Here is a 12,513-nt window from a genome sequence, read left to right as displayed (position 1 = left end):
GTTTGAGTTTATTTTACCATCCAATCTGCAAATGGCCTGCTTTTATGGGCTTCCTAGGATCCACAAGGGTCTTAGCCCTCTTAAATGCAAACCCATTGTTTCGGGAACCAACATCCTTACCCATTCTGCAAGCATCTATGTCGATCAGATCTTGAGGCCATTTGTCACATCCGTGCCCTCCTACGTTCGGGACTCTATGGATGTCATCAAAAAAATCGATGGCATCCAGCTAGAACACGACACCATGTTGGGTAGCCTAGACGTGGAGGTGCTATATAGTACTAATCCGCATGATAAGGCATGTGACGTAGTGGCCTCATTTTTGCAGGAACGTAGCACACATCTTTGGCCACATATTACATTTGTTGAGGTTCATTCTGGACCACACCACGTTCCTGTTTAATAATAAGATCTGCCACCTGGTAAAGGGCGTTGCCATGGGGAGCCCCTGTGCCCCGACATATGCAAACCTTTACCTAGGAGGATGGGAACGTGATGTTGTCTTCGGGGATAACATGAGAGCATGAACATCGTCGATCATACTATGGCTTAGATTTATTGACGATGTCCTGATTCTATGGAAAGGTGACTCAGAATCGTTTACCACATTTGTGCAACGCCTGAACGTCAACAATTGGGGACTGTTCTTCACTTCAGAGATTCACTCCTCATCGATCACATTTCTGGATCTGATCACCTATGAAGGATCCAACAACATGATAGGTACTTGCCTATTTAGGAAGAAGACTACCACCAACATTTATTGGAATGGGACAGTTACCATCCAGTAGCTCTAAAACGGGGTATTTCAAAGGGCGAACAATTTCTCCTACCATGCGTGATTTTCATCATGCTGCCGATGATCTACGACAGCGATTTCGGCGGAGGGGATATCCTGCTGCGGTTCTTAATGAAGCATACCAGCATGCTTTGAGCCGCGATAGGGATTCCCTTCTGAATCCGAGGCCGAAAGATGATTAATCAGATACCATACATATCATTGCCAATTATGATGTGGTGCATCTTCAAGTGAGGGTGGTGCTTTCCAAATTTTGGGGCATCCTACAAGCAGATCCCGATGTGGGGCATTTGGTTGGCCATGGGCCGGCCATCACCTACCGTCGTGGTAGAAACATTAGGGACAGGTGTCACGGTCTATGGTGTACGCTGTGACACTTTTGCCACACTTGCGGTTGCCCGCGGCAACGTGTTGCTGTGAGAGCATGTGGTGGCAGTGTCTCGGCCTTCTGGGTGATTGGCGTGACATGGTTGCCACGCATGCTGTTGCCAGTGGTAACGTGTTTGGTATACTTGTGTGTGCACTTCCCCTTTTAGTTGTAGCCTCCCTCTGTCCGGTGCTGTAAGGGTTAACTCCCTGACTGGGTGTGGTCACTTGGCTTATCTTCTGTGGTTTCCTAGCTGGAGTCAGTTGTACTTCAGCTGTGGTTGGTGCTTGAGCTCTGCTCCAGTCCAGGGTGTTCCATCTGTCCAGTGAGGGCCACCCTTGTGGTCATCAATGTTATCCCGGTGTCTCCTTCCCTTCCTGTCCCTGTTTGTATGGAATGGGTTATGTTCAGGGTGTTTGTATGTCTAGTTTGGTGTTACATGTCTGGTGGTGTTTGGTGCCCAGCATGTTTATTAGACATTCCCCTGTCTCATGTTTATTGCAGCTATGGGTATCCTGGGTTCCTGTGTGGTTTGTGGTGTGTGCTGTGTCCTCTAATGTTGGTGTGGACACCAGCACTTGTGCACGGGTTCCAGTCAGTGTGTCTGTGGCAGGTAAGTGTGTTTTTTTGTTTCGCTTACCTGCCATCTCCATATGCTGTATGTGTTCCCCTCTCCTTGCAGCCTGGCCTCAGATAGAGACTCCTGTTCCTCCATTACTGGGATGAACAGGTCGTCTCTTCCCTGCTCCTAAGTGAGGGATTTCCAGGGCGACTCAGGATATTAGGTATCCAGGGTATGAACCGTCCCACCATCGGGGTCCGCTCATACGGTGAGGAGTCAGGGAGAGGATTAGGGATGTTGTAGGAGGTGACCTGCTCCCTTATTACTCCTTTTTGGCCAGACTGATCCCCTTTACCCTCTGACACCTCACGGTGGGGGGTTTCCCCCACTCCCCTCCGTGACAACAGGTTAGAACGCAGTTTTCACCAATCGCTACCCCAACCCTCATCATGTCTTCAAAATCCGCTCAAAGGCACCTTTTAGATGCGGGAATTGCATCGTCTGCGGATCAATCCAGACAGGCAGGACATTTACGTGTACCAATACAGGTGTCACATATGACATTAGATCTTTGTCAACTACAGAACCGTGTGTCGGGGTCTGGTCTATTTAGCAACATGTACTTGGTGCCCAATACTTCGGCAAAACGTTAAGGGAATTCAGAAGGCATATAGGAGAGCACCTCAATGATATACGCAATGAAGTGGATACCTCCATTGCACGTCATGTTACAGTAAACCATGGGATTATCAAATTCCAGGGGATTGAAGAGATCATACCTTCACTGGGGGGGGGGCCTTTGACAAACGTCTCCTCCTGAAAGAAGCTCAGTAGACGTTTCGTCTAAAAACAGTGCGACCCAATGGTCTCAACGATCATAAAAGAACATATATGTTTTTATAGAACTATGATCAGTATGTTTGCCTTGATCATGATTTCTAGTGAGTTAGAACGTGCAAGACATCACCAAGGTTCAGACACTGACATGCTATGCATTTAAACCCCCCCATCCCCTTTCTGCATGCTTGGGGACTTGAGGATTAGGCCCTCATACTATATTACTTTATCTATATACATCTGATACGTTTTGAGGATCAAACATCCTCTCTGATCAGATTTTTTAATCGCAGCACAGGCAGGGGTTCAGTAACTGACACTTGGATCGCTCTGACGCCGCCCCCACCCCACCCGGCACGGCCAGTACCTGTAAGGAGCTTGCAGCGATGGTGCCGGGGAGTTTGCTTGTACTCGCTTCTCCTGCCTCCGGGTCCCTCCGCTGCATGATTGGCCGCTGCACGATAGGTGGGTGGAGCCTGACCGCTTAAATGTTCTTGGAATCGCCGGACGCTTTACGGCCGCAACAGTGCCGGAGCGCTGCCACATGTTGTGAGGTGGCAGGCATGCTCTACGTTGTTTTTCTACTTAGGGCTTAGGACACTAATCCAGCGCTCCTGAAGAAGCACTAAAATGTGCTGAAACGCATTGAGCCATAACTGGTAGTTAATTGAGTCCATGTGGAGACATACTGCCTCATGATAGGAGAGACTTATTTTCAAGGGGCACATTTTGGTTGCTGAGATTACTCAGCTCAGATAGATAAGTTTTAGGGAACGTTTCACCTCTACCATAACAGCATAGGCAAGAGTTCCGGTAGCTTGCCACGTAGTGCTGGCAGCACATAGTGAAATAAACTTGAGTTCCCCACCATTTACCAGTTACAACTTGAGACAAACTAAACAATGTGTTACCTAGAAACAGAGGTGTCTCAATTAATTGACTGTTTAGTTACCGCAGGCTCCGAGTTCCCCGCTCTCTTTTTGTCGGGGTTACACTATTCAGTGGAGTCAGACAGGCGGATCTAGTCATTGAGTTTGTTTTCTTCATATCGTTTATTTTGAGGTATTTTCACCCACTTTTAATCGTCAAACTTAATTTTTTGTTTTCATTCTAAAGCATCCCTTTTCTTTAGCCAAAGGCCACATATAGCCCGAAATGTGTCAAGTTTGTTCCTGCATGTAATCTTCTAGGTATCCGGTTTTATCAGAGACGGCAGTGCTGGATACTCGCTCTTACATTCAATTGACGTGTTAGAGAAAATAGGCCTTTAAAGTTCCTGCAGAGGGGTAGGAATAGGCCCCAAAAATGTAGGATAGACTAACAATATCTGTCTGCATAACATTTGCTCTGATCCACAAGTTAGATTTCCGATGAATGTTCCTGGGCCTCTGACAGTAGGTTTTTACCACTGTAGTCTCAGGAGTCTTAGCTTTGATCACTGTTCAAAGCCCACAGCCATATGCAAACAATAAGCACGTCCCATGAGCTTCACCTTCTCAGGAGCAGGAGTTCATATGCAGAACTTATATTTCATGCTTTGTGATGAATAAATTCACATTCTTAAAGGGGTTGTCCAGACTTTTTAAAGTGATGGCCTATCCTCAGGATAAATGCTGCACGACCCCTTTAAAGTGGTATACCGAGTTATTCTAAAATGTGCCCCATGCCACTAAATGCCTTAAAAAGCTCCCGGCAGCTGGATAACCCTTATTATACCCCATATACTGTTTGGGAAGGTTGATCCTGCTGATCAAAATAATACCTGTCTTGTGAAAATCGTTGTTCTCATGTTCGAGAATTTTTTTTTTCATTCTTCGTGCAAATTTAGGTTTTCAGTGCACCGAGGGGTATGGTCAGCACTGGAAAGATGAGGAGCACCAAGGGGCTAGGCCCCGCACCCTCAGTGCACGAAGCTGTCATTTGTATAAGGCAGGGCTCAGCAACCTTCGGCACTCCAGCGGTTGTGAAACTACAATTCCCAGCATGCTTCATTAATTTCTATGAGAGCAGAGCAAGTAGGCATGCAGGGAGTTGTAGTTTCACAACAGCTGGAGTGCCTGAGTTTGCCTACTCCTGGTATAAGGAATAGAAACTTCTTTTTTTTTCTCCCTTTTTTTTCCCCACAAGACTTTAATCAGCAATATACCTGTTTTAATAGGGTTGATCCTGCTAAGAGGTGCCATTTAAAATATAAAGCATCATATACTTACCTGTTTTTTTGCCGCAGTCGTCTGCATCGCACCTTTGCTTCTCCTGCTGGTGTTTTTTATATGAGGCTGCTGCGGTGACGTCCAGCTATACAGCATATGACCACTGGAGCCATTGACTGTCCTCAGTGGTCTCGTGTTGTATACCTGCACACCACTGAGGCCTCGTATACAAACTCCAGGAGCGAAGCTGCAGCACAAACAGCTGGGCAGAAACAGATGAATATATGTTTTTTTTAAAGGACTTGTCCAGGCTTTTCATATTCATCACCTATCCCAAGGATAGGTCATCAATTTCAGATCAGCGGGGGTTCGTCACCTGGCACCCCCACCAATCAGCTGTATGAGGAGACCGTGCGCGCATTGTGCACATGCCATCTCCCTTCTCTCTTCCCGTTCACCACTGCTTTGCCATAGACATACAGCAGCGGACAGGAAGAGAGACGGGAGACGGCACACTGTGCGCACTGTCTCCACATACAGCTGATTAGTGGGGGTGCCAGGTGTCGGACCCCCTCCGATCCGATATTGAGGACCTATCCCGAGGATAGGTCATCAATATGAAAAGCCCGGACAGTCCCTTGAAAGCATTTAGCTCCATGAGACAAATTTTAGGTTAAATGAGATCATCCCTTTAAGGATAAGTAATGTGGTCAGTAATCTTTTAATTACCATGTTATTAAGTCTGTTTCTGACCCCATCTGATAAAAGATACATACTGCAATCTACTCTGTCTGATCACACCTATATAATAGATGAAGAGGCAGGAGGGTGCGTTGTTTGGATGGCAGCCACCATTCACATGCAGCCATATTAATAGTGCAGACTGCCCTTCTCCATTATTTCTTAGGAGATCTGACATGTCTTTTTACAATAGGTGTCATTGCCTGCAGCAGGAAACTTTATTAAATCATTACAAAAAAAACCTGCGCCTGTTCAAAACCCACAATCTGCATCAAGTCGGAAGGAAAAGGGGAAGAAGGAAGCAAATGAGGTAAGAAATCTCAAACAGCGGGTCTGGTCTTACTGATGTTACTCTGCATATCGAATAATTCCTATAGAATAATATTGTAGAAGGAAAGACCTAGAAGATGTCAACCAAGCATAGATAACATGTTAGTAATGACTCAACAGCTCTTAGGCTATCTGCTGCTGATATAGGAGAAACATCTCAGGTGACAAAGCTAGACATTCTCTGACTCCCCAGCACATGAGTGAACGCAACTTTCCTGAATCTTGAATCCCTGATGTCTTAACCTTGTGGAAAGCTGCATCTTCCCCTCTGGTTGAACCCTCAGAATATAGACCGACTGGTGGTTGAAGGAGTTGCTGACTTTGGCTCTGACTTTGATGGATGTAGGATTTGGGTACAAGATGATGGGTACAGAAGGTGAACAGAATGTTAATAGGTAGAAAGCCCTTATTTCGTTGGTTAGGTAATGTGGTCCTCAGCACAATTTTTATTGAAGGACCCAGGATCTGGATGGATGGGTGCAGAAGACATACAGAGGCTCTGCCTGGCGAGCACAGCTCTGACTTTGATAGGTACAGTACATGGGTAGGACTTGTCTCTGATGAGTGGAAGAGACAGACAAAGGCTCTGACTGGTGGACACAGCTCTGACTTTGATAGGTACAGTACATGGGTAGGACTTGTCTCTGATGAGTGGAAGAGACAGACAAAGGCTCTGACTGGTGGACACAGCTCCGACTTTGATAGGTACAGTACATGGTTAGGACTTGTCTTTGATGAGTGGAAGTGACAGACAAAGGCTCTGACTGGTGGGCACAGCTCCGACTTTCAGAGGAAGATGCAGGAATTGTCTACATACAGGGCTTTGACTAGTGGACTGAAGAATGATGGACTGAGGCAGAACTCCAGGTCTAGCTTTGGTAGATGGAGGAGCTCGAGGCTCTGAATTTGGTAGTTAGAGGAGCAGGATTTGAGAGCTGACTTTAGTGGGTACTGGAGGTAGAGAGAGGCTCTTACTTTTGCGGTTAGAGATTTGAAGTATATCGTCAGTAGAGTGTGTTTTACTTTCCTAGTGCACTATTTCATATTATGTTAGTGTTACTCTATGCTAATTATATTATAAAGTGCTATAAATTCATCTTTGTTTTCATTATTATTTTATTTTATTACAGTCTGTTGTAACCAAGGAAAAGCCCAAGAGAAAAGCCCCTATCGACACCTTACCTTCTACTGTTGAGGAGTGGGCTGGCTTTGACTGCCCTGATGAAGTCAGAGATGCATTTAGACAAGATACGTCTTGTCATGTCATAAACAGGAGCACTATTGTAAAACCAGTAAGTAAGGCTTTCTGACCAGGAGCTAATGAGAGGCAGCAACTTGTCCAGGAATGTTCATCAGCTTGCCACTAGTGACCTTGGTGGATTTCTTTTTCTGGATTGGTGCTTCTTTGCTATCCCGGTGGCTATGGTTGACATATTTTTATTTTTTTACGCTGTTCCCATATTCCATGATAGATTGGATTCCATTCTTCTATGGCACAATACTGCAGAATGTGCTGGAAGTGAAGCACAACCATAAGTAAAATGCAGGAAATCTGTTTGAACAGCTCAAGTTTTGTAGGAATAGTCATTATGGTCACCAATTTTTAATACTACTTAGCTTAAATCAGTAGTATAGATCAGGGGTCTCAAATCCAGGCAGGTATAAGGGTTGCATATAGAAAAAAAATATTGACTTGCTGGGCCATGTTAATTTCAAATATGATACAATACAAAATAATTTTTAATAGAATGTAGACCGTACATCCATTAATGTCTCCTCTGATGTAGATATTCTATTTCCTTATCTTCTCCATTTGGACCAGACCGCAAGGACAGTTTCTCTTTCTGCTACATCTTGTCTATCCGGGAGAGAACAGTGCATTTGCACCTCTCCCTGTGTACTGCTCAAAGCGTGAATACAGAAAATCAATGAAGGGGCAGTAACATAATAAAACTAAACTTTTAATATTACTAAGTAAAGAACCAAATACTCAAGAAGAAAAACCCCTACAAACATAAACACTCAAACAGATACAGGACCTCAGACCCTCTTGTAGTTATTCCCACCCCCCATTGGGCAAGTATGTAAAATGCCCCTCTGTAGTGCTCCAGCCTGTATTATTGCCCCCCCCTTGTAGTGTCCCCTGTGTATCAATGCCCCTTTTGTAGTGCCCTGTGTGTTATAATGCTCCCCTGTGGTGATCTGTCCTATATTAATGCCCCTCTTATAGCGCCCCCTGTATTATAATGCCCCCCCCTGTAGTGCTCCAACCTGTATTAATGCCACATCCCCTTCCGTACTGCCCCTAATAGTGCCCACATAAAAATAAATAAAAAATAGTCACCTGACTCCCGTTCTCTTCGGACTTCTCAGCCTGAGTTGCCACATCCCGACTCTGATGGTCTCGATGACAGGATGTCATCCGTGGGAACGGATACCATAGCCAAACTAACAGGGTTGTGGACTGCAGATGAGTGCCTCATGTTTGCCAGCGAACTGCATGTTTGAGACCCCTGTTGTAGATGAATATAGCAAACTTTGTAATATATCTTAGAGAAAATTGTTCTTTTTCCACTCATCAGCTCATTTACTTCCCTGTCCAAAATAACATTCTCCAAGATGGAGAGACGACTGCCAGCTCACTGAAGGTCATAGAAGTCTATCAAGAGAGGAGGGGGAGGAGGTTTGAGTCTGTTGATATGTGGAAACATTTCCATTTTCCTCTGTTAAACGGGTTGTCCACTTTTTTAATATTGTTGACCGACGGCAAGCGGGTAAAGAGTGAAGAGAAGGCAGTGCTCCCCCGCCGATTTGATAATAATGAGGATAGATCATCAATATTTAAAAAAAAACTGACTACTCCTTTAAGATAGATTTAAAAGTTTCATATATTCCATGTGCTATTGATTTATACAAAGTTGTCTGAACGGTTATTGACCATTTAAATTGATGGAACTTCTTTGTGTTGGGAAGGTGGAAGCTTCTGTAGATGATAAGTTATCGTCATGGAAGGTATATTTGTTCTGTGGAATTTAAAAGATTTTTGGTAGTAAAATATTGATGGCCTATCCTCGCCCCCTTAAAGGAGAACGCAGTTCCTGTTCCGAAGGCCTCATCCCCACAACCGTATTTTTCACAGCACTCGGATCTACGGTATTTGCTCAGAGTCATATTTTTTACGGAACCGTGTGACCATTCGGCAAGTGATAGAGCATGTCTTATTCTTGTCCACATTGCAGACCAGAGGAAAATACAGAATGCACACAGACCGTGTCTGTATTTTATGAATCTATTGTTTGAAGACCGAAATACGGACAACACTGTGTGCATGAAGCCTAAGTAATCATATGAGGACATGCAATTAAAAAAATCTATTGATAATATCTGATGATAAGATGATCATATTCGGTCTTATTTTACAGACTTACAGTCTCTACTACTTGGATCTACTAGTGCAGGAACTGCAGAGCATCTCATTCACTGCCCTGAGCCTCCCTGTTCTCCATCTTGCGGAAGTGATTGCACATGATGTTGTACAAAGTAAAAGCCTCTCGGATCTCTATCACCTGAGGTTCGTGCTATATGAATTCATCTCCAGTCCACAGGTTCCTACAGCTCATGTGGCTGCTGTGAAGCATATCTCCGAATGCAGTTAAAGGGCATCTGTCAGCAGACTTGTACCTATGACACCGGCTGACCTGTTACATGTGCGATTGGCAGCTGAAGGCATCTGTGTTGGTCCCATGTTCACATGTGCCCGCATTGCTGAGAAAAATGATGTTTTTATATATGCAAATGAGCCTCAAGGAGCAACGGGGGCGTTGCCGTTACACCTAGAGGCTCTGTTCCTTCTGCAGCTGCTGCACTTCGACAGGGCCAGCCATGATCACGTTTACACTGCCTGGCCCTGTCAATCAAAGTGCAGGGGGCGCGGCAGTTGTAGAAAGAGCAGAGCCTCTAGGTGTAATGGTAACGCCCCCGTTGCTCCTAGAGGCTCATGTACATATAATGAAACATCATTTTTCTCAGCAATGCGGACACATAGGAACATGGGACCAGCGCAGTCTTCAGCTGCCAAGTGCACACATAACAGGTCAGCCGGTGTCACAGGTACAAATCTGCTGACAGATGCCCAGACAAGATGGACACCCCCACACAATCTTGCACAAAAATAGAATATATATTTTTTTTTAAATGCTGCAGGATGTGATTCTAATTATTCAAAAAAAATCTTGGTCATACATTCCTTTTAAGTGAAAATTCATGCAACTGTTTGAAATTCTGCTCCAGGTATCATGTAATGACTTGTATAGGAGCAGAGCTGATGGGTGGGGAGTTTTGTGGGACAATGTTCTGAGCTTAGGACTCCAGTGGACCCCACGGTGTCTGACTATAATCCCTGTGGCTGGGGTATGTAAGGTACACCGTAACAGCTGCCTGTGTTCTATTAGTACACAGTCTAATATGCTGACTTAGACATACATACCAATACACTGAAAATCCCCATATTTAAAGAGGACCTTTCACCGATCCTGACATTGTGAACTAAGTATCATGACATATACAGCGGTGCCTAGGGATCTCACTGCACTTACTATTATCCCTGGGCGCCGCTCCGTTCTCCCGTTATGCCCTCCGGTATGTTCGGGGACTTGGTTATAGTAGGAGGAGTCTGTCCTTGTTCTGCGGGCGTCTCCTTCTCCTAGGCTGTAGCGCTGGCCAATCGCAGCGCAGAGCTCACAGCCTGGGAGGTTTTTTTCTCCCAGGCTGTGAGCTCTGCGATGCGATTGGCCAGCGCTACAGTCTAGGAGAAGGAGACGCCCACAGGACAAGGGCAGACTCCGCCTACTATAACCAAGTCCCCGAACATACCGGAGGGCATAGCGGCAGAACGGAACGGCGCCCAGGGATAATAGTAAGTGCAGTGAGATCCCTGGGCGCCGCTGTATATGTCATGATACTTAGTTCACAATGTCAGGATTGGTGAAAGGTCCTCTTTAAAAATTTAGTCAAAATTACAGATTCGCCTATTTGTGTTAAAAAAAAAGTAAAATAAAAAGTCATGTTACAGAAACAAAGTCCACAAACATTCTTTTACAATGAATATACTTTATAAATGTAAGTCCCAAGACATAACCTAATATAATATACACATGCTTGATATTGTCAAACTGTTAACAACCCGTGCCAATAATTTATGACATCATCAATGATGATTAGTGTCTTGTATTAAAAATAATAATTAAAGGGAATCAGTCACCAACAACCTCCCTATTCAACTGGATAGGGGCTGGTCACGGAGAGGAGTGGAGCTTGGGTGCCACAAGAGCAATGGAAACACCCTTATTGCACCAAAGGTCTAATTTGCATATTAAGAAAAAGCATCATAACTTAGATCAACAAAACAAAAACAGGGTTTTAATCAAGTGAACCACAGCAAACAGTCGCATAGGGAGGTCGCTGTTGACAGATTCCCGTTAATACAGCAGTTTCTTTTTTTTTTTTTTGCATTTCAGCCAAAATCAATATTAATTTAAATTCTAACATATGTGGTACCTAAATCATGTATCAGTCTGCTAAACTTCTCCAGCTCTATGCTGCCTGCAGATTGCACTGCATTCTCATGGGGAATGGTTCTTGTTAAAGGGGTTATGCCATGATTGGTGTAAACAATGAAAATCAGGCATCATATACGGTAGTACAGGACAATACCCTTCTAACAAAGCTAGAACCCGGTTGGTGGCAGATGAAGATTTAGGGTCCATTCACATGTCCGTAGAATGGGTCTGGATCCGTTCCGCAATGTTGCAGAACAAATCTGGACCCATTCATTCTCTATGGGGCCGGAAGAGATGCGGAGAGCACACAGTGTGCTGTCCGCATCCGGATTTCCGGAGAGCGGCCCCGATCTTCAGGTCCGTGGCTCCAGAAAAAAAAAAGAACATGTTCTATTCTTGTCCGCAATTGCGGACGAGAATAGGCAGTTCTATTGGGGCGCCGGCCGGGTGTATTGCGCATCCGCAATACACTACGGACGTGTGAATGGACCCTTAAACTGAGCACATTCAACCAGCTCAGTGAGACGGACAATGGACAAGCAGCCGGTGGAGCTATACAGATACCGTACATCTTACTGAATAGCTTACTGACTATACTAAATTTTTAATGACATGTAATTACAAAAGTATATAGATCCAGGCCCCAGTTTTAAAAATGTAAAATATGCTTTGTGACATAAAAATCCACAGCAAACCTGGTGTATTGTAGAGTAGTGGAATGGCCCCCTGCTTACCTACTTAACCTTATATACAGTAAATCACATACATTCTAAAAAGCTAATCCATCGCCATTTCCGAATTTTGTTCTGCTTATGCAGAATTCAGTAGTATAGGCTGAATGCGCTGTAGACATGTGGGTGCATAACATGTTAAAAGAAATAATTTTTGTACATTTTTCCCCTTTTAAATAGAATTTCTCTAGTATGCACCAACTTCAAGTTGTACTGTGCCGTCAGTTATCACCAGAGAGCAGCCGGGAATGTGTTCATTAGTGAATACGAACAGATAAGGTAAATTGGCTATTTTGTTGTTTTCCTCACTACGTCTATAAATCCTTTAATTGGTTCATTAGCTACAAAAAAACATCAGAAGAACGGAAAGTGCATTCAACTTCTGTTTTGTCTCTCGCATTTCCCACCACAGAGGCCCTCAATGTAAGGCCTCATGCA

At 44.4% G+C, this 12,513-nt stretch overlaps 1 protein-coding gene across 1 annotated transcript in view; it reads left to right on the top strand.

Moving 5' to 3' along the window:
• Positions 1-12,513, top strand: part of CFAP46 (cilia and flagella associated protein 46) — a 226,770-nt gene that overhangs the window by 114,797 nt on the left and 99,460 nt on the right. Inside the window, exons 31-34 of the mRNA XM_040437700.1 lie at positions 5,650-5,766; positions 6,917-7,078; positions 9,209-9,357; positions 12,256-12,354. Coding sequence (XP_040293634.1) covers positions 5,650-5,766; positions 6,917-7,078; positions 9,209-9,357; positions 12,256-12,354 — 527 coding nt within the window. The remainder of the gene's footprint in view (positions 1-5,649; positions 5,767-6,916; positions 7,079-9,208; positions 9,358-12,255; positions 12,355-12,513) is intronic.

This window comes from Bufo bufo, chromosome 6 (genome assembly GCF_905171765.1).
Source record: "Bufo bufo chromosome 6, aBufBuf1.1, whole genome shotgun sequence".
Classification (NCBI taxonomy): Eukaryota; Metazoa; Chordata; class Amphibia; order Anura; family Bufonidae; genus Bufo; species Bufo bufo.
The sequence above is the reverse complement of the archived record's forward strand: the minus strand, read 5'-3'. Positions and strand labels throughout refer to the sequence as shown.